The sequence below is a fragment of the Colletotrichum scovillei genome (assembly GCF_011075155.1).
Source record: "Colletotrichum scovillei strain TJNH1 chromosome Unknown Contig00009, whole genome shotgun sequence".
Taxonomy (NCBI): domain Eukaryota; kingdom Fungi; phylum Ascomycota; class Sordariomycetes; order Glomerellales; family Glomerellaceae; genus Colletotrichum; species Colletotrichum scovillei.
In genome coordinates, this window is record NW_023336267.1 from 4505699 (window position 1) to 4527942 (window position 22244).

At 53.2% G+C, this 22244-nt stretch overlaps 4 protein-coding genes across 4 annotated transcripts; all 4 read right to left on the reverse strand.

The window, feature by feature from the left end:
• Positions 1-287: 287 nt before the first annotated feature.
• Positions 288-2700, reverse strand: HER10_EVM0009537 (uncharacterized protein). The gene has a single exon (XM_035479023.1). The coding sequence runs from the start codon at positions 2153-2155 to the stop codon at positions 581-583; it is 1575 nt and encodes a 524-aa protein (XP_035329875.1). The 5' UTR covers positions 2156-2700; the 3' UTR covers positions 288-580.
• Positions 2701-7525: 4825 nt separating this feature from the next.
• On the reverse strand, positions 7526-10522 carry HER10_EVM0008267 (uncharacterized protein; the record flags this gene model as incomplete). Its single annotated transcript, XM_035477794.1, has 3 exons — positions 10339-10522; positions 10167-10251; positions 7526-10094 (listed from the first exon to the last, which is right to left on the reverse strand). The coding sequence occupies exons 1-3, from the start codon at positions 10418-10420 to the stop codon at positions 7526-7528; spliced, it is 2736 nt and encodes a 911-aa protein (XP_035329719.1). The 5' UTR covers positions 10421-10522.
• A 3299-nt stretch (positions 10523-13821) lies between these two features.
• HER10_EVM0005944 (glycosyl hydrolase family 3) lies at positions 13822-16624 on the reverse strand (the record flags this gene model as incomplete). Its single annotated transcript, XM_035475545.1, has 5 exons — positions 13822-14523; positions 14598-15274; positions 15327-16293; positions 16388-16435; positions 16487-16624. 5 exons carry the CDS (start codon positions 16622-16624, stop codon positions 13822-13824), a joined length of 2532 nt encoding a protein of 843 aa, XP_035329406.1.
• Positions 16625-19929: 3305 nt separating this feature from the next.
• Positions 19930-21560, reverse strand: HER10_EVM0005417 (major facilitator superfamily transporter; the record flags this gene model as incomplete). Its single annotated transcript, XM_035475036.1, has 3 exons — positions 19930-21103; positions 21154-21213; positions 21256-21560. The coding sequence occupies 3 exons, from the start codon at positions 21558-21560 to the stop codon at positions 19930-19932; spliced, it is 1539 nt and encodes a 512-aa protein (XP_035329349.1).
• Between the last annotated feature and the right edge of the window lie 684 nt (positions 21561-22244).

Below are 22244 nucleotides of genomic sequence, written 5' to 3' on the forward strand. Positions count from 1 at the left end.
GTCTGACGTTCTGCCTCAGACCCTAGTCAATCGAGGTCCGAGGAAACCCACTCGCACACCCACTTTACGGAGGGCGGCCCGCGCCGTTGTTTGATACCTAGTACCCAGACTTTCGAGATCGAGGATGGGATCTTGTCGTCAAGGTGGAAGAGCAATGCCTATTCCGAGTATGAGAGTCAGCAGCGAGATCAAGACACGAATGCGTATTATTCAATATAGTTCACTCAGCACTCTGAAGAAAGTCCTTCTTTTTGAAATGTTTTGCATTCAATTTTGGTATGTTGTTTCTGTTGTCGTCTCAATGCCATGAGAGGAAATGCCGCGCTCAAAACCACACCTGTCCTTGTGTCATCCAGGAATCAGGTAATTACAGTGAAAAGAAAGATCCGAAACCGTTCCTATGCCGCAAAAAGCCACCTGTCGGGGCCATGTATGAAAGAATCTTTTGTTTTTCCGTGCCGTAAATGCTCCTTGACGCAAATCGCTAAACCCGCTCTCGCCCAAACCCTTTCTGATGCAAATAGAGGGGAGGAGAGATGAAGAAAAGACTCGAAGCAAAGCGAAAGCACACGCCGTCTGTTTAGACATTGTGATCGCCGTTAATAGTGGTGGTGCCTTCGCTGCTAGGCTTCTTCTCTGTTGCGGTGTTGCCGGCCCTTGACGCCACCTTTTCGAGGATGACCTTCTTACGGAACTCGAAGACGGTGTTATGCTTGGACTTGATGGCCTCGCGGACGCGGTTCTCGGAACGGCCCATCCAGATGTGGTAGGGCGCCATGCTGGCAGGGAATAGGGGCAGGTTCTGGGAAGACTCCATGAAGCGGTAGGGGTCACGCTTCTCAAACGAAGCGATAATATCCAGTTCAGAGGCAACCTGTTCGCAGTAGACCTCCAGAGGCAAATCGTTGACGTCCTCGCCGAAGGGGTTCTCAATCTCACGACCGATGAAGAGGATACCGAGAATGATGTAGGAAGCAGCGACGGTGGCGGGAATGGTGATCCAGCCGAGCTTGTCAATCAGCTGGAAGGGAAGCAGCATAACGTAGACCCAGGTGATCTGGCTGATGGCGATGGCATACGCAATGGGGAGAGGCGTGGTCAGGACACGCTCGGTTCCGGTCATGATGTCGTTCAGGAGGGCAACGTTGTTGTAGGCGAGAGTCTGCTGCATAGGAACCTTGAGCTGGCCATCCTCGACCATCTTGTCAACGAGGCAAGAGATGTGGGAGAGGATTTCGAGGGGCAGGTTGCCGAGAGGACGGGAGGCCTTCTTGATGGTCTTGCGGGGGTTGCTGGCGGCGAAAGAAACACCGAGGTACTCGCCGGTCTCCTTGAAGAAGTTCTTCTTCTTCAGGGTCATCTTCTCGGGCTCGGCAGACGTGGCTTCTTGCGCAAAGGTCGTCATGTGGGAGACGAGATGCTCAAGATCCTCGTACTGGGTGTAGGGTTCGAAGCGAAGTTTGTGCTTCAGGGAGACGGAAAAGGCGAGGAGCAAGTTCATGCACCCAACCTTGCGGAGCAGCGATTGTCTCGGATCGATACCCTCATTGTCACCACCATGGATCCAGAAGACGCGGCCAAGACTCTGTGTCGCAAGAATGAGCTGAGCCCAGTAACGGCGACCCTCGGCGTAGCGCTCGTAGGCGGTAGAACTGCGGAAAGAAAGACCCAAACCGACGACGAAACCCAGGACAGTAAGCAAGACGGAGTCGACACCCATAGTCGTACGGTACTTGTCAATGACGGTGATAGCGGCAGCCCACAGAGACATCCAGATCAAGGGAACGATCATCTTGGGCAGAATGCTGCCGTGCATCTGCATGAACAGAGGCCATTTGGAGTGCTTGAGAATGTCGCGAGGACCAGTGAAGTAGTCGTCAATGTCAATGCTGGTGTTCTTTCTGCTAAACGGGTTCGGAGTCATGGGGCCCGTAGGGGACATGGTATCGCGGATCTCTTCTGAGTTGAAGTCGGTCATGCGCGGCTTGATGGTGAAATCCTGGTGGTGCTGGTTGTCGCTCGCAGGGTTGTGGTTATTACCGCCCGTGGGCGCGTGGCCGCCTTCTTCAGCCATGATGTGAGGCGTGACTCCGGAGTCGTTTGTTGGTATATTGATTGTTGGAACTTCGTAGGCCGAGGTGTTGAGGTGTGGCATATCCGGGAGTGGGAGGGAAGAAGGGGAGCGGGAAGGGGAGAAGGAGCTTATTGATATGCTCCTAACTTGTCGATTCTAGACAGACCCTGTCCGTCAATCGGCAGCGATGGCGGCGGGAGTGAGGGATGGTCGGTCGAAAAGAGTAAGGACCGTACTACGTAAGGACGGTAAGGCAGCTTTTGGCGCGGGAGTGTTTGGTATATGAAGCGGTAGCGCTGGAAGGGGTAACGAAATTGGTCGGGAAGATGGTGAGAGAAGGAGGGGGGACCTTGTGTGAGGTTGGGATATTAGACGGGAGTTAAACTCGAAAAGGGCGCTGATGGTGTGGACGTTGACCAGGGCCAGGAGGTGAGATGGTGTGGTAAGCACAGGTACGGCTACCGTGAAGTAGGAATTCGGTGATCAGGGGGTTGAACTGGTGAAAAGCGAGTGTCGGACGAAAAGAAAAGACGAACAAGTGTGGCGGAGAGTAGTGACAGGAGGGCGGTTTTCAGAGGAAGGAAAAGAGTCGGAAGGAGAAAGTGAGTGTAGGAGGAGGAAGAAATATGAATAGGAGATGTTTTGTTAAGTAAGTACGAGGCGAACAGCAGCCAAGAGGAGAGAAATGTCACCGTCGCGTCTGTCTGCGGCCACCAATATTTTTTTTACTATTATTTTTCATGACCATGTTATTTTTTTTTACCGTCTTTTCTCGCTCCTGCTTCCACAGCACTACCTACCACTCCTTGGTCCAATGGCTCACTCCTTCCTCTGAGAAAGAACATTCGCTCCTGCAGGCCACAGATGCACCCCTTGGCGCCTTTCCTCTTCAGTCCAGACCTTCACACCTTTCCCGCTGCCGGATCGTCAAACGGCCAATGCCTGCCTCGCTTCACCCAATGGAAGGCGCGTGTTTCCTCCTGTTCCTGCCCCGGCCTACCAAAAAAAAAATGTCAGGCCAAGGGAAGGAGCGAAAGACAAGGGTGTGGGGCACTTGGAGCGGCCAGCCCCGGGGAAGGAACCCACATTTCGGACCCAGGTGGGAAGCCAGTGAGAACCGGTGGAAGGAGCAGGGGGGCGGAGCTGAAACAGGGGCCATGCGGCTCCACTTCGTCAGGACTGCTCCTTCTTCTTCTTTTTGCAGTTGCCTTTACAGCAATTGGGTGAGTGACGACTCTCACTGCGTGACTGCCTGCACTTACGAATTGCCTTAGGTTAAGGTAGTTTGTTGACTGCTGCATTGCCATCAACTCCCAAACGGGATCTTCGTACACTCTGGCCATCATCACCACGCATAACAATATTGCTTCCTGATCTCCAGGCAGAAAGAATTGGGCACGCACGACCACGCTGGCTGCTGGTCGAGCTTACTTGCATCGCAGTTCCTCCACTCGCTCCATCCATCTGCCCACTGGGCTGAGCCCGACCGCCGTCGACACGTGGAGGCGCCCAAGTTGATCGCTTGATTCCCTGGATTCGAGTTTCTTGTTTCTGGCACAGGCACATTCGTACAGATGCACCTCCACGGGGGCGAAGAGACGCAGAAAATAGCAGCTTTGCCGATGATTGGACCACACGATACCACAGACGGGTCTCTCCTGGCCCAGGCCGTTGACAGCATTGATATCCTGCTCCACCTTTCCCTCGGCCCTTGATCGAGATTGATTCGCTGTCGACTCATTCCACTGCCAAGAATCCAAGACGCTGCAATGTAAGGTACGGAGTTGCAGCTTGCCAGCCAGCGTCGGGTTACTCTGCGCTCCGATGCCTTCGATTCCTGTTCAGTGAGTCTATTGCTCCCTCTCACTCCCTCTTGTTCTAGGTAGTGTGTCACTTGGTGTACTTTTGTGCGTGTGCATACCTAAAGGTACCTACCCATCCGTGCCTCAGAAATTCACGACTCATCGACCGACCACCAGTGATCTGATGCGCATCAGCTAACCTGTAGTTCCCAGGCCTTGCTCACCGATGGTTAGTGCCCCTGAAAGACGTTACAGGCAACAGTTGCAACCCCCCGAGAGTCCCCGTCTGTGTGTCCTGGAGACCTCACTCGAAGCCCTGAGTCTCTGATGGCCAGGCCCGGTCTACGTGCAGGGCACCGGACGTGTATTGGCAGCAAGCAGTGTTGCTTCGTACCCACGAGCACCGTACGAATGCCGATACGAAAAACGGGCGGCGCGACGACGATCCTGCTGTTTTCAGGCTTACTTCCCGTCTGGAGCCGTGCGGCAAGTCACGATGCGGTGCCCGCAGCTTGCAAGCCGGCGCTGGTATATTCGGGCCTTGGCGTGTGAGGCGAGACGAGGCGAGCCAGGCGCCATATTTTGTTCATTTCGTGCCAATCTCGCCAGCACTTTTCTGGCCATCATCACCGACATCACACTGGGTCTTGGCGGAGTCCCCTTAATAATCCAAGTTGGCACGTCTGGCATTCAATGCCTGGATCTGAAGCTCAAGCTCAAGCCGCTGCTTGTGACGGATACTCGTGTGGCTGTCAGCCGCTGCACAGTCAGCGAGTCCTTGAAAGCCACGCCTAAGTGCTCCGTACACCATATTAGACACGCCATGACTTCCCGGTTCTCGCTGCCTTCACGACAGCCTTCCAGCTTGGGCCAACAAGATGCCGCGTGCGGCTGCGAGCGGCGGAGCGCCTGTCGGCCGGCAGTTTTTGCCTCCATGCTCAACGACGACGTTTCTCAGACGCGCATCCGGCAGCATTTCTTCGGAGGACGCAGGTTTCAATCGGACGGCATGGATCTGCCTGCCGCCGTCCTTCCCACATGCCGCCCGCCATCCAATGTTTCCCGTGGACCGGATGGTTCAGTCTGTTTATCATCACGTTCCACCAGTGTTCGTCACGTCTCCTGTTGGCTGTGAGTGCCCTCGGCGGCTCATCACGAATTCGTTTCCCCTTGAATCATGGCGGTGCCAAGAGCCCACATCTGCCCCCTGCATTTCACATTTTACATGTCACACTCATACGCCAATCTCGCAACGAAATCCAGTATCGCAGCCATTGAAGCATCCGTAACACAACGCGTAAATAGTACAGCGTACATAACATACGGCGGGTACTTCTCGTCAGTATTGCTTGCCTCTCCCTCCGCCGTGAAGGAGAGAGAGAGCGCGAGACGGTCAGGGCTGACAAAGCCATGCGACGATTATCCATCCATGATCTGGATGACTCGCCGTCATGACCTAGGCCAATAACTCTGAAATTGAAGAACCAAATTGGCCGTTTCTCCATTCTTTTTTTCTCCTTCCATCGCGGTGAGTTGCGAATTGAAGGTCCCCTCTTGTGGTGGCGAAGCTTCCTTGGCAAAGTGGAGAAGTGAAATGGCCGTACCCTCGAGGGGAGAAAAAGAAAAACAAAAAAAAAGCTCACGGTGATGGAAGAAACGGCCCCACCGTCTTCGTCTTCCACTTTGGGAAATCCAAGTCGTAGCTCCCGTTCAGTGGAGACTTCCCCGGCCATTGGCTCACGCTCTTCTCCGTATTGTTGGCCTTGCGGCCTCAGACGAAAAAAGCTTGACCGTCGCAGACGGGGGCCTCCATATCGAGCTCCAGTTTTGCGGTCCCTGCACCAGGACAGTGCGACGGTTGCCGGGTTCGCTTCCGTTGCGCGTATCGTATCCGTTCAGTTGGGTCTAGTAACTCCTAGGTTGCCGTTCATCTCTTCCCTCGGTTTGGCCGCCATCGAACCACTTGACTGTACGCATCAAGATTCGATTTAGAGCCTTTGAACGGCGTCAACGTCAAACATGACTACAAGCTGTGCAGACACGAGTGACCTCCACAGTCGACGGCTGACTAGGGCTGACATCAAATCTGCAAGCCAATATGTAGCAAGATTCTTATGAGAGCTAGGATACCTAACTCGTCCTAGGTATCCGTAGCTGCACCTTCAGGCCTCTGCATCATTGTCGGTTTCCCGTCCGAGCTTTTTCCGCTCCCGCTTCAATGCTAGAATTCACTCAAAGAAGTTTCGGTCGTCATAGCCGCTTTGTCGCAATGATTCGATATCAGGCTATAAGCTTCAGCCTCGATTGCGGCACCTGCTCTGCTATTTTTCGACACCTCAATCAAGGTACGATCGGGCGGGCGCCGGTTCGATGCTATGAGAACGTGGCTCACAGCTACCGAACGGACGGATCAAAAGCATGTTTACGGAAAGTGGGCACGCTACGAATACTTTGTACAAAGTTACGAACTACGGCAGTGCACAGCCTCTATTTTTTTTTGGTCTCCCTTCCGATGTTAGCTGCCGTCGGCGTACGAACGGTTGATGAGCCATCTTCGTCATCCAGGTTTGTGGCATTGCCAATTGTATTCTAGATTGAATGGATCGAAGCGTGCCGAGGTAGGTATTTTCGGGTGGCTTTCCGATGTCCTGCAAAGGCCTCCTGGCCCACGGGCCACGGGCCACGGGGCAGGGCTGGCTCCCTCCGGCTTGGATCTTGCGCCCCGGCCGGTTGCGGACCCGGTCGGCGGTCCCCGCGCCGCCCGAGCCAGGAATCTGCCGAACAGCGGCACGTGAGCGACAACGATAGACGCGCGTGTCTAACCTCAGCTCAGCAGTGAGACCTTGATATCGTCAAGAAGAGGATGGTGACGGCAAGCTCAAGTTTGTCGAGATTTAGATCGAATGAATGTTGGAACAAAAGCCGCAATGCCCTTCGGAACCCCTGGGATCGGAAGGGCCGGAACGCATTGTCGATCGTGGTCAAGAAACTGGATTAATGCCGGCCCAGTTGGAATTCTTGGCAGACCAGCTTTCGATGTTGTGTCTCCATGTATCCCGCTTACTAAATGCATTTCTTGGTTTTAATACAACAGTTGATTCATCGTGAGTTTAATTCTAACGAAGCATTATGACACGTTCTTTCGTTCAGTCAATATTTGCCGGCAATGTCAGCACGTAGAATAGTCGTATCATGGTTCTACATTACTAAAACTGGCCACTCACCATTCCAAGTAGCCTTGAGACCGAAAACATGCGCTGAAGCGCAAAAGACCCGTATTCTCTTCAATAATGCATCAATCTCAATGTTCAGACTTGCTGGTCAACTACGATTGATGCTAGTCTTATACCGAGAGGTTAGCCTTTTGATGACAACAGGAATAGATCAAGTTATGTTCTCAAGTCGCAGTACGACAACGTAATCAGGAAAGTCTTTGAAGGCTAATGTATCAGAAAAGAAAGTGTTCAATTTGTAACGAGTGTATGTAGTGAGCTATCCATTACGCGGGTCCAAAGTATATAGTACATGATTATGGCTCCCAAATCCGCCCAATCATGGTAAAAGTACAGAGATTCTAGGCCTCGTAGGCTGTCGTTTGTTTTGCAAAGAAGAAAGAACACCGGTTTCAAAGACCGGCCAAAGAAAGAATTTAGCAGTCGCCCTGGTTGAAGGGAGCCAAGGTAATAGCCTGGTTGTTGTTGATGAAGGGACGACCCGCGGTCGCGACGCGGAGGACCGAGTCGGCCGAGTTGCGGTTGTAGAAGAAGCGCGAGTACGTGTTCTGGTTGACGCCGTCGTCGCCGGAGGCGGTGCAGTTGAGGGGGACGCCGACGAGGAGGGACTGGCCGTTCGTGGCGCAGACGAAGGGCGCGAGCTTGCGGACGAGGGTCTGGCGCGGGGTGAAGCCGTTGACGGGGCGGTTGTCGTCCGCGTAGGGGGCGGGGACGGCGACGAGCTCGCCGTTGGTCTGGAAAAGTTGGCCGGTGGAGAGGTTCAGGTCGAAGAGGGCTGCTTCGGTGCCGGCTGGCTTGATTGTGAAGCGGTTTGAGCCGAGGGCGACGACAGAGCCGGGCGTGGGGCCGGTTGCGACCTTGAGGCAGAGGTTGCGGGCGATGACGTCTGTTGAGGTGGGCGTTGCGGAGGAGGAGGTTGAGGAGGAGGTGACTGTTGTCAGGGTGCTGGTGACGAAGGTGCTGCTTGCGCTGGAGGAGGAGGCGGTGCTGGAGATGTCCGAGGTAGAGGTGCTGCTGGCGGAGGCAGAGGTTGAGGAGGACTCATCGGCGGTCGAAGTGGCTGATGAGGAGGTCTCGGAGGCGGAGGTAGAGCTTGAAGACTCGTCTGCGGTAGAAGTTGCCGACGAAGAGGTCTCGGAGGCGGAAGTGGAAGAGCTCACGTCCTCGGTGGAGGTCGAGCTGATGATGCTGATGGTGACGGTAGGCTCACCGGTGAAGGTGGTGCTGTTGGGGAAGAAGGTAGGGCCAACAGAAGACGTCAGGGAGGTGATGGTGGAGGACTCAATGGCGGTCGAGTTCGGGAAGAGGGTCGACGTGGGGAACAGGGTCGAGGTCTCGGTGCCCGAGGTGATGACGGTCAGGGTAGCGTTGGGGGCCACGGTGGAGGAGGAGAGGGCCGACGACTCGGTGGAAGAGACGTTGGGGAAGAAGGTGGAGGTGGACGTCAGAGTTGTGGAGGGCTCCGAGATGGTCAGGGTCGTGGTGTTGGGCAAGAGAGTGGACGAGGGGAAGACCGTGGAGGACTCGGAGGAGGACTCGGTGGAGGTGACGTTGGGGAAGAGAGTGGAAGTAGGGAATGCGGAAGACGACTCGGTGGAAGTCACATTAGGGAAGAAGCTAGAGATAGAGATGGAAGTGAAGGTAGAAGAAGACTCGGTGACGGTGGTGGCCGAGGTGGTGTTGGGGAACAGAGTCGACGAAGGGAAGGCAGAGGACTCGCTACCCGAAGTGAGAGTCGTGCTGTTGGGGAAGAAGGTGGGCGAGACGGAAGCGGTCTCGGAGGTGGTCGAGTTCGGGAAGAGCGTGGTCGTAGGGAAGACGGTCGAGGTCTCGCTGCCAGAGGTGATTGTGGTGTTGGGGAAGCCGCTGCTGGTAGGGAAGACGGTGCTCGACTCGCTCTCTACGGAGGACGTGGTCGTGTTGGGGAACACGGTGGTGGAGGCGAAGCTCGACGTGATGGTGGTCGACTCGGACGTGATTGTGGTGTTGGGGAAGAAGGTCGAGGTGATGGAAGACTCGCTGGGGACCGAGCTGGATCCGGTAGAAGTGATGTTGGGGAAAATGGTAGAAGTAAAGGTGGAAGAAGTCTCTGAAATGGTAGAGATAATGGTAGAAGAGTTGGGGAAGAAAGAGGAAGAGGGAGCGGAAGAGCTAGCCTCGGTGCTGGTGCTGTCAAAGATGGTGGAACCAGTGGAGGAAGACTCGGCTTCGGACGTGGTGGACGAGGGTCCAATGGTAATAGTAGTGTTGAAAATAGGGGGCAGCGAGGTGGTGCGGGTAACGAAGGTGGTGAAAGTAGCGTTGTTAAAGAAAGTACCAGTCACAGAGGTAACCTCCTCAACCACTTCCGTAGACGTGCTGCCGACGGAGGTCGTGGCCGTGACCGCCTCCAAGGCCGTGGACGTGGCGAGGACGGTAGTGACGGCGGTCGAGGTCGTTGTGGTCGTGGAGAGAGCCGTGGAGCCAGGAGATCCGCTGCCGGAGACGGTGACGGTCACGATGGAGGTGGACAGGATCGTGGCCGGGACCGAGACGGTTGCCGTGGCGGTGGCGACGGCCGAGGTCACCGTGTTGGGCGTGACGCCGAGGCACGAGCAGGCCGAGGCGTAGCGGGCGACGGAGCTGCAGGCGGAAGCGTAGGCCGGGAAGGTGTTTGCGGAGATGGCGGTCGTGGCGGCCTGGCGCTTCTTGAGCGCAATGGTCTCGAAGATGGTCTGGGTCTCGGTGGCGACCGTGGTGATCTCGGTGGTGCCAAAGGTGAGGGTCCGGGTAGAGGAGACGACAATGGTGGTGGGAACGATGACGACCTCTGTGGCGACGGTCGTGGTCTGGGTGACGCCGACGAGGGAGGTGGCCGTGGAGGAGGCCAACTCGGTCTCGACGACGAGGCTGGTCTCAACGGGACCGGCGCCGCCGCCGGAAGTGAGAGTCACCGTGGAGGTGAAGACTCCGCTGGTCGGGACCGTCACGGTTGTGGTGGTCGTCCTGCTGAGGTGTTAGTCCTTCTGGATGATGGGCAGTGGAGGAGTTGAGAGGGTTCGTGATAGAGGCACTTACGTGGCACCGGGGTAGACGGTCACCTGCAGGTACCGGGAGCAGTCGGCAGTACCGCTTCTGGTGGTGAAGGCACTGGCAGCAATGGCTACACGTGGGGGTATTAGTCAGTCCATGTGGCCCTCCTATTGTAGATCGCCGCCCAGGGTCGAGGTAGGGGTTGAGGATCACTCACCTCTCAGGCAGTTGTCCCTGTTACACTGAGCAGCGGCGAACCCAAAGAGGGCGGCCAACACGGCAGAGGTGGAAGGCTTCATGACTGCTGTTAGTAACTGGACCTCTTAAAGACTGGCGACTCTTGAACTTCGAAAAGAGCAAAGAGTGAATGTCTGGAGCTTGTCGATGGGAAGAGATGCAGGAGATGACTGCGCTGGTGTGGAGATGAGAACAATTCCAGACAACCGGGCCTGGAAACCTTCAAGTCTTATACACCCAGAGGCATCTCGAGAGAGGCACCACCATGAGCATCAAATCAAGAGACTCGGCATAGGAAAAAGCACTTCCCACGGCGACTTCCACAGAAACCAACGCGATGTACCAAGGGATGGTGGGGTTGAGAGCCAACAGTCGGCCACCAATATCGCGTCTGTTCTGGGTCTTAGACTCCTTCTTCCCTTGGTTCATCTCGCGATTGCCTCAGCGATAGTGCTGGCTATGCGGTTCCTCCATCATAGACTCGCGACTTGCAGGTCATCCGCAGTCTGTTGCTTGCTTTGCCCATCGAGACATAAGCAATCTGAGAATTAGGTAGGTAGTCCGCATCCCTGCCTGGCCATGTCCGTTGCAGACGAGACCAAGCTTGCGGACACTAGCGAAAGTGGCTTGACTAGCATCAGCGTCGTGCCTAGTGGTGTGCTTGCTACGCGGGCGGGATGAATAGGTAGATCGCCGCTACGTGGTTCGCAGAAACCCCTCTCCTCAGCCTCGGAACAGCTCCGGGGGGTCCATCACTTGCGTCTGGTAGGGCTCGTACACATGGAAAAAGGTAGATAAGCTTGCGTGATGAGAGGATGTTCCCTAGGATCCGTGGGATCCCTGTGGGAAACCTCACTAGCCACTTGGCTCTAATGGGTGGTGTGCCTCAGATTAACTGCGCTGCAAGGAACCCGTCCGGCTTGCTGCAAGGGCCAAATTATTTGTCTGTCCGAGATGCAGACATCGGATCATGGCACACCATTGGTAGGCCCTTGGCAAGGGAATCTCAAGAGCCGTGTAAGAAAGGGAGAGAGAGATTAAGAGTGTGAAAGGACCCCCTACCCCTCGTGGCACCCCAGCCGCGGGTACACACGCACGACACGTTGAAAACCAGTTACCAAGCAGGTCTTGTGCGATTGGGCCGTGGAGGGGCGGAACTTGGGCTTAGGAAGCCGAGAAAAAGAAACAGTTTTCAGTCTAGAAGACCTGCGCTGCTGCAGGTCCCAATGGAATTTGCGGAAAAGAAAGCGTGCTTTCGCGCGATAGAGTGGGCTATGTGAATCGACTAAGAGCTACGCTTCCTGCACGTGCGAGTCACTTTTTGATGAAGGTCTTCAGAAAGCCCTGCATCAAGATGCAGACGAGAAACAAGCGCGCCACGGCTGTGAATCCGGATTTTTCTTTCTTTCAATCCCATCTTTTGGGTGAGCAGAAGCTGAAGTGAAGTTGTCAAAATCGTGAGACCGCATGGGAAAATTGGCTCGGCTTGTCGTCTCCCTGCGAGATATGTGTCAGACTCACAGAGCCTCCAGAGCGAGCACTTCTTTCATGCCGGATGAACCCAGAATTACGGTAAATGACGTGCCAGCCGATCGCTCGTTACTAACCCTGTATTCTGACGAATGAGACTAACTCCGGGGTACCGAGAGTGTGGGCTATGGGGATGGGAATGCCTCGTTTCCCCAGTTTCACATACCGTCAATCGACCGCCCTCTAAGATCCTATGCCAAGGACGTTTCGAATTTGTCTATCAAAGGCTGATGTGGTCATGACTCTCTGGACGGATAATGGCTCTGAGATTGAGTGATATCGCCGTCCCAATACCTAAGTAGTGATCCCTCACAGGACGAATCTTTCTCAGGTCTGGATCCATCACTACCGTTCAGCTCGTGGAGGCCTTGTCTTGCACAAGTACCCGAAATAACAACACGAGGGATAGCTTCATGTCATCATCGCCGTGGATCCGCGCGAGACATTGTATGGGTATTACGCACAGGCTAGACCGCGAACGTGCCGGAGGTCTCACCCGCATCCCGGTGGGAGTCAAGATCCGCTGCCCGCCAGATGCGCGCTCATATCCACATCTTCCTGCGATAGACTCCCAAAGTGCGAAAGCTTGTGTGAGATGTGAGAGTCAAAGTGACAACTCGGCTTCTGGCACAACGCTTGGCAGATCAATATCGCCACGCGCGCCGAGACGATGGGTCCAGTATACGAAGGCTGAGGAACATGGCATCCGATTTCGCGATGATCTGGGCCCATGTCGGCCTTGAGGTTATTTGGCGGGTACGTCGATTTATCTCCCATCGTCTTCTTTGGGTAATATTCCGATGCCCTGGCTGGCTGACGAGGAAAAAGCTGAAGCTCAACAACTCACATGTTTACCAGTGAGTCGATCACTTTCCGGAGGTTACCGTTCCTGCCAAGTCAGCATAGAACCAAGACCGTGTGTGCACGATCTCTCATCGTGGCCGACCGACCTGATCCCTCGGAAAAGCCGCTGACAAGCTCGCGTCCAGCAGGCAACCAGCCACTGGTATCATCGAGCCAACATCTGAGAGATCTGCAATATTTCCATTTTAACTCAACGGTCTTAGATCTGTAACGGCGCCATTAGTCTGCAAGCAGCTGAAAGAGAGGATCCAGTCGCCCTATGTGCGACTGTGCAAGGTGGTGCTGTGAAGGGAGACGATGTCTTTGGTGACGCGATTCAACTGCCAGGCCGCATTCCACGGGACCTCTTGCCGTCTCCCCACCTTTAGCGAGAGAGCCAAGGATCTTGTTGCGGTTCGATATCATCCGATCAGGTTTTTCCGCGATGCTCATCGTCGATATCGAAACAGAGGATCGTTTGTGGGAGGATGGTCCAATGCCAGGTGAGGCCATGAAAGCGTCGAAGGGACATCCCTTGCTAACGACATGAAGCGCAACTTCCGCGGTGACTCCAACGAACCTTACAGAAATCTCAAATGAACCAGGGAAGGTCCCAGTGTCATCATTGACTCAAGTCGGGCCCACCAAATAGAGGGGTAATATTCTGCGACACTGTCTGGAATGTTGGAGTTTATCGAGTTCGAGTCTCGGAAAATGCAAGCAGTTTAAGATCCAAAGCAGGGTATCACAGGCATAAAACTTTCCATAGAGAAGAAGGATGAATTTGCGAGTCCTGAGGCCGTTTCTGTTGCTCGTGGATCGAGGTGCTATTTCCCAAAGACTCGTATGCCCAAAGGTGGTTTATGCTGTTGACGACCAGATTCAAAGTGTTTCGCAGGCCTTTCTCGAGAAATAGGTATTCTAGTGTCTACATGTGATTAACTAGAACACGGGGAGCTAGGCGTTTTCGACTATCTCTACGCATGAAGTCTACATCATCCATGTTGCACTTTAGGCGTCAACGTGTGAAGTTGACTCAACACCCTCGTTGCCTCAATGCCCTCTACTCTAGCTATCTCAATGCGCGCAATCAGACGCCGTCCCAGAAAAAGGTCTCGGGTAAGTTGAAAGTGGCCCTTAGGATTTCGTCCTGCGGCTTGGAGCTTGAGGCAATAATGACAATATAGTCTCCAGCTTCAGCAATCCACTTAGATCTCTCCTGCGACCAATATGAGAGCGAGTACTTATCGAGCACGACCTCAATAGTCTTTGTCTCATTAACAGCCAAGAAAGGTTTGGAAAACGCCTTGAGCTCCCGGACAGGCCTCAGCAGCGTGCTCTCCGGATCGTGGACGTAGACCTGGACGACCTCCGCTCCGTCATAAGGACCCGTGTTTTTTACGTCAACCAGAACCTTCATCTTATGATCTTCTGTCGGTTCAAATGTCTTTGGCACCACGAGCTTCGAGTACTCAAACGTTGAGTAGGACAGGCCTTGTCCGAAGTAGAAGAGTGGATCTCTGTCAACTGATTCGTAGTAGCGGTGGCCGATGAAAACGCCCTCGCCGTACACGATGTCGTAGTCGGACTTTGAGAATGAGAGGTATGCGGGGGTGTGCTTTATGGACAAAGGGAACGTCTGAGATAGGCGGCCGGAAGGATTAGCTTTGCCAAAGAGAACGTCTGCGAGGCCATTGCCTGTCTCTTGGCCGCCGAACCATGCGTGCACCAAGGTAGCTGCTTTTGATTCCCACGGCATCTCGATGGGGCAGCCTGACTGAGTGACAATTACCTGTGATCATCGATTAGTCTCGGGCATGTGCGACTCATGACTCTCTTGTATTTTCTCAAGAAGGGTTTACTCACAGCGTTTGGATTGGCTTCAAGCACGGCCTCAATCAGGTCATCCACGCGACCTGGCACTCTGAGATGCTTGCGGTCGGCCCCTTCATACTCGAAATCTGATGATAGTCCAGTCACAACGATAGGAACATCAACTTTCTTGGCCAAATCTGCAGCTTCTCTGATGGCGACCTCCTCATCAATGAGCTCAAATCCACCAACGCGGCCTGCAAGAGTCAAGGCGGTTCCGACACCTCCTGAAAGGTCCTCGTTAACTTGAACAACTTCAAGCTCAAGAGTCCGGCCTTCAACCACATCCGTGTTGCAAAAGTTCTCCATTGAAAGCCTGTTGAAGCAAGGCGTAGGCCCTGTTTTCGGCGGCTGGTCCGTCCATAAATCGATAAGATCTTTTCCGTCTACTCTGAGCTTGCCCTTACCCGATGTACTGAAGCCGAATCTGAAGGGGCCTGTGACTGAAGGTGTGTATGTAGCCTTGGCTCTGACGTAGAACTTTTTCGGAAGCGACGCATGGAAACTCTCTGGCACATCTATGAGCTCTTTCTGGGCGTGGGCCGTCACGAGTACTTTTGCGTCAGGTTTCTCGTCCGGGTTCTCCTCGAAGATCTCGACTGACCATCCAAAGCCTTTGTGCTGTGACTGCTGTGGCGCTAAATTCTTTAGAAGTGGGCTGAATCTGAAGGCTACGACTGCTGTTAATATTAAATACCCCAAGTATGTTGAGTGAAACCTTACAATGGCAACCAAGGGCATATGATACGTTTTCCTTTCCAATTGCCTCAATAATAGCATCGTAGGGTGTCACGGAGTAGTAAGGCTCAACCTCTGCACTCCCACCTCCACTCAGAGCAGGGTTCTTGACGTGATCGCCAATCAATCCGATTGTCTTCCCTTCTGGTCTTGTGATGGGGAGCACCTTGCGATCATTCTTTAGCAAGACGATGCTTTCAGCGACCAGTTGGCGAATCAGAGCCTGCTGCTCGGGTGTATTCGACGCCGCAAAATAGCCAGCCGGTTTCGTATCCTTCACTTTGTTGACCAAATTGAGAACATTCCGAACAGCGTCGTCAACTGTCGTACGCGCGACTTTGCGGCTGTTAACAGCTAGACTTAGACACTTGCCTCTCCATTGTGTGGGTCCGGGCATCTCCAGATCCAGCCCAGCGTTGATGGCTTCAGAGGTGCTGTAGGTACCGAACCAGTCGCTCATGACGAGTCCCTTGAAGCCCCATTCATCTCGAAGAACCTGCTTCAGGAGTAATGGGTCCTCGCTGACGTGAATCCCATTGATCTTATTGTAAGAAGTCATAAAAGTCCAAGGGTCTGAGTCGCGCATGACAAGTTGGAATGGCATGAGATGGATCTCCCTCAAGGTCCGCTGCGTCATGCAGACATTGTCTTCGATGGAGTTGTCCGACTGATCGTGCGCGGCATAATGCTTGACACTGGTTGCAACACCTCGTTCTTGCACGCCGTTGATGTAGGCTGCCCCGAGAATGCCGCTCAGAAAGGGATCTTCAGCGAACGCCTCGAATCCTCGTCCGAATAATGGTGAACGCTGGAGGCAGATGGTAGGTGCCAACAGCACATGCACCCCTCTGGCTCTTGCCTCCTCTCCAAGAAGATTGCCGACCTTGTGCAATAGTTCGGCGTTGAAAGTTGCACCCATACCAGTGGCAGAGGGCAGCATGGGGCTCGGGTTCTGTGGAAGAGATTCATTCATCAGTATCGGAGCCAAAGAAAGGCCAAATTTGAAGGCTTTTCATCGCCCAGAGCGATCAAGGACTTGGACCAACACGAGCAAAAGAACGACGTCCTCGGATGCCATGAGGACCGTCTGAGGTCTGCACGGGAGATTAGCAACATGCTCATCATCAGGTAGAGTGCCGGCTCACAATGAGATCTGGTATTTGGCGATGAGATAGACCGGTCGTTCGGAAAGATCCCTGCCCAGCAAGCAACTCGATCTTCTCGTCCCAGGTCAGTTGCTTGATCAGCGCCTCGACGTCGAGGGGGGTGAACTCAGCAGCCATCTCGACAATACTGATAATTCCTTGATCTGACGAAGCTCAAGTTATTTAAGTTAGGGGAATATGGAGAGCCCGGTGATCTCGGACAGCAATCAAGCTTCAAGTGGCCTTCCGGTCAATGTTATGCGGTGTCATCTGGGGATTCGGTCAGCACAGACCCGAGTCCGAAGCATAAAAACCGCCGAATTACTGTCCTTCCCCGTAGGATGTGCGGGCCGTCTCGGAGTATCGTCGGTAAACGCGACGGAGTCTCCTGTCACGCGTGAGCAAAACTTGCCTTGGTTCGATCACTTCGGTGCGTTCGGCGCATTTAGGCTAAACCCGCAGCAGCCGGAACCCTGTCCGGGGACTTCCGGAGTCCACGGGGCCCCGCAAATGCCACATCCGATCCAGTCCCGGGACCAGTCGCTGACTCCGCTCTGCGAAATGCGGAGATATATATCACCGGAGGAGCGATGATGGATTGGGATTCACGAAACGGCCGTACTTTATTCTATCCGTAATCCATGCGACATCAGAATCATAGTACGCAAAGGTCTTGTGACAAGCGCCTTCGCTCGGAGGAAAGCCGAGCGGTAAATGTAGACGACGAGCTCTTGTCCTTCCACATGATCTTTGAGCCAATACTAGACATCGTGTAGAGTAGCAAAATGACACCGCGAGACAAGGCAGGATCATGGTCGGGGAGCAAATGCGTTGCTTCCTTATTACGATAACGCCCGGCACGGTCAATAGGTATTGGCAGTTTGGTAACATCTGTCACCTACAGGCAGGAAGTGTCTCTAAAATGATAGACAGGTCTGGATCGAAACGTGAATTGCAGATGCATGGTGTTTGCTTCTTGGCCCTTCGATGTTGTTGTAATTCTGCGGATAGCTGCATCAGTTGAAACATCAACGCTGTTACGCAATTAGCAAGCAATCCTTTGTTACCTTTACAGTTTCCGAGGTTACCTTCATTGAATGATCACCTTCATGCCTCTCATCAATAAGTGCATAATTGTCTGCATGCCCTTTTACAACGAGTATTTCCCTTAGTCTTGCTTGTCTCTGCAAAGCGACTATCATCTTCACCGCCCTCAACGATCATACCACTCGGGGATGTCGGACTCATCTGATGGCGATGCCCTTTTCGACTCTAGCGACCAGTCTGGAACCGACTGTCAATCATATGCAGACACCCATGATGAATCCGACATGTCTACCCTGTTTGACTGGAACTTGGATAGTCCTCGCCATCATGTCCTGTCGGACCGCGTTTGCGTGGCTCCGATGGGCGGCGGACGTGAGCCTGATCGCAACATGAAGAAACAAAGGCGAAGAGACAAGACTCGTTTCCAGGAGCAAGCCAACCATTCAATAGCGGGACCATCGACTGCCAATATTCCTGAGCTTTATCTAGTCGACAGCCAAGGGAACTTCAAGAAGTATCGCCTCGTGCCGGCAGAAGTTGGAAAGACTCAAGCCATGGAAGACCCGAGACAAAATCTGGAATGCCTTGAAGATCTTCTTGGTGACAAGGAGAAATCGAGCCGACAACTCCAAGTTCCGAGGCGCAATATTCACCCACGTCATTTTGAAAGCTCCATTCTCTGCACGATTGACTCGATGGAAGATTCTTCCGAGATCAGAAATGTGGAATATGTCGTGTTCTTTTTTCTGATGGTGGTGATTATCATTATCACTGTGGTAGGCCTCTCGACCAGACCCCTCCCCCTACTTCCCTATCTGAACTCTACTCGTGATGCCACGGTGTTGCATACAAAATGTAGTATTCACTACCCAGGAATGAACAAATATTGATGGGATTTAATTGCAGATTACTGTTTTCTCTCTTCCATAGTCGTGTGCATTGTTGCTTGCGACGTTCTTTGGGGCATAGGAACCACGCGTCATGGTTTTTGGCAGCCACTCTACCACGTCACGTACCAAAAGCTTATGAAAGCAGAGACTGGAAATCATGGGCGATTGATGTTTAGATTTCAGCTGAAGGGTGTGTTGACTGTCTAATCGAAGCAATGCATATTGATAGCAAAATTCTCGTGGCATTCTACCACCAATACCAACATGACGCGGGTCTTTCATCCGCAAACCCGCTGCTCGTGTTCGACTTTTATCCCAGGGAATCGAAAGAAGGGTTAAAAGGTTCTCTGGCTCTACCTTAATCGCGGGGAGCGTAGGGGGCAGAAATCAGGCTTTCTCGGTGCGACACGAGAACAGCATGCGAGAACCCATGTTCATTTGCTTTGTCAATACACAGATCGTTGCATTTGGTACAACCATCAACCTGCTGGTGGTGTCTTATGTGCTACCACCCTTATAAAAACCCCGGAAACCATGGAAGTAGCGGCATTATACCTCCCCATCCCCTCGCCCCCAAACTTGTTCCTCGAGCACTCGATCCCATCATTCTGGCATCTGCATTGACCGCCAGTAAAATTCAAAGTCGACCACAGAGTTCAACGACCCAAAAGCAAAAATGTCGGATTCCTCTGACTCGGGAGACGAATCATGCTCGACTTTGTTGGACTGCCCACAAGATTTCGAACTACCTTCTGCTTCTTATGGAACGTTTCCCATCCAAAAGAATACATCATCGCAGAGACACAGTCAATCATTTAATCAAAGCTTGGCCGCAGGGCCTTGTATGAAGTCTCCGGAGCTCTACCTTGTGGATGCTGAAGGAACCACCCACAGATACAAATTACTTCCAGCAGATATTGAGGTGGGCCAGAGACCAACATCTACTTCCTCTACCGATAAGTCTTGCGAGATATCGGAAAGCACGGAGCTATGTGCTTGGGTGATGTTCGCTATTTTGGTCGTGGTGGGAATCGTATGTCTGACCTCTTCAGATCCTCGGCTGGGATGGTCGGCTTGATGTAAGTAAGTAGAGATCAATCAACCCCTCAGAAAAAAGTCCTCAAATACACTGTCTTCCCGATTGTCTGACTGCCTAATGCAAAAAAGCTCAGCCCCTAGAACAGGGAGCCTACGAAAGATCCGAGGAGACTCTTACCAGCCTTAGGTGTAACGATGCAAGGATTTTCACAAGAATAATACGGGACTCAAACCCGGGACCTATGCGTGCGGAGCTATTCATTCAATTCGATGACATTCTCCGCTACGACACAGGCCTTGGTGACAGAATGAAGCATTTTTATTCATCATGTAGGCATCAAGGCTGGGTGCAGGTGGAATACACAGAAAAAACCTACTAAGGAAGGAAGGCCCACTCTCGTGCACCTTCTATACCAAAAACAGTGAACGTAAGGTCTCATATATATGTCCATTTTGTCAAAAGTAGATCTACAGCTCTTTCGTACCCGAGATCTGAGTCGACTTATCGTTGCCTCCATTGACTGGAGCTTCCGATTCAGCGACTTTGGCGTTCTCCTCGTCCGACAGACCTTGGGCACTGATAGCTGGCTCATATCCGTACTCTGCCATCTGTGGATGCCGCCTATCCCACCACAACATACCAAGCTGGGTCAGAATTGTAGCCACGGTGAACGCAGTTGTAAGAGGGAATCCGATAGGGTATCTCGGAGCGTCTGCGACGCGGAACGCCCCCAGGGGTATAGTCGCATGGCCAATGTAGACGACTGTGACAGTCAAAGCCACGATAATGGAACGCGCCTCGGGCTCCTTTCGGAGTATCTCAGCCATCCATGCTATGAGCGATGGGCCACCGGCGTTGGTGCCATACGTGAGGAAGTAAAACGCAAGGATGACTTTGTGATCAGACGGCCACCCACATAAGACTGCTAGACAGATGCCGTGAGCTGCGGCAGAGAAAATGCTTATCTGCCAACGCCAACGCTTCCAGTCGGAAAGCCAGTTGAGACCAATGTTGGTGACAATTTGCAAGGCGTACCCACCCAACGGTAGGATGTTGACCTGGTACGTGTCATAAACCCGGTTGCCGGCTGAGTCTTTGATGCTTTCAAGGTACAGGACAAAGTAGGAATTCGCCCTATGAGCCCAAGCCCCAAAGGCAAAAGAGAGGAGGTAGAAGTACGTGATTGGATGAACGATAAGTTTTCGCAGCTTCTGGCGGAGTACGGATGCCGGAATGCGCTTGGATGTGTTGACGCCAGAGTTTCCCATTCTCTCACGAGCCAGGCGCTTTTCGTTCTCGGTGAGGTAGATGGCGCGTGTATTCGCTGGCGAATCGGGCACGGTGACGAAGGCTATGAGGCCCTGCCCCACTGTGACGGAGCCGGCGATGATGAACAGCCACTGCCAGCCGGCGAGGCCATGAACACCGTTCATGTCGCGAAACAGAGCGGCTTGCAGAGCACCAAGGAACATCGCGCCGGCAACGTCACAGACTGTGAAGCAGGCGACTCGGACGGCGAGCTCGGTGGGGGTGTACCAGTTGAATATGAGGGCGACAACGCTTGGCCAGAAGGCAGATGAAAACAGTCCGAGAAAGAAACGGAGTCCGAAGATCGTTTGCGCATTCGGGGCTTTGTATGTGCTGCGCTAGTGGTGAGATGGCGTTCGATAAGAAAGATGTCGGAGACTTACAAGAGTACCAGCAGTCCCCAACTCATCTCACAGAATGGAAGGAACATTGAGGGGCGGAATCTTGTCTGTATCAACTGGCCAGGTACCAAACCCAGAGCATACCCAATTGAGAAAAAGGTATTGAATTCGACAAGCTCATTGCCGTATAGGCTGAGGGACTCTCTCATGCCCGAGACGTAGGCTTGGGTTGTTGCAGACTGATCCATTTCCTTCATGATGCCTGCCAGGAACATCCATGCAAGCAGCATGACGTCTAGTTTAAAAACTAGGACATTTCTAGGGTCGCGGAAGTACGGAACGATCTTTGAGATGTGCTTAAAGATGCCTTCTTGTGGGGGGCCATAGTTGATGGGTTCCTCGGTCCCAGGCCGGGGTGTCGACAAAGTCACTGATGTGGGTTCACCCATTGTGGCTTCAGTGACATTTACCAGCAAGCAAAGACTGAAGACCGGCGAAATGCGAGAGGGTGGAAATGACCTCGTGAGCGAGATCAGAAAATCCCTTCTGGTAAAAGACGAGGTGTTGCTTCATGACTATATAAAGAGCCATCTCGGTTGTATTAGCTAAAGGAAACCATCATTACGATTCAAGTCATCAAGGAAAAGTTGGGCGAACTCTTCCGAATGAAGTGATTTTAGATGTCGCGATCCAAAAAGATTGCCATCCCGCGCCCAGGTTGCAGGTGTTTGAAGACGCCAAAGTCTGGGCAAAACCCACCAGGTGTCGGGCGAACGTTGCATTTCTCGCCTCCCACCGCACTCTCAGTCCAATCACCGACGGTAACGGAGGCCGCGATGGTGAGAGCGGGCGAGAGACCAGGGGGTTCCGTCGGGGTTGGGTCCAGATAAGCCCCTGCCATTCTGCTATTGCGTGACCAGAGATCCAGACTGCGACATCTCCCACCCGTGCTTAGTGCCCGAAAGACGGTCGATGTGTAACCCGCTTTTGGTAATTTCTGTCGGGATAGCGGCGACGGTGCGGTCGTGTGGGTTACAAGAGGCTATTTATTAGACCCTGGCGATCCTTAAAACTCACTGGCCCTCTGACGACAGCAGTTGAAAGTTCTTGGTGGATAAGGTAGCCAAATCATT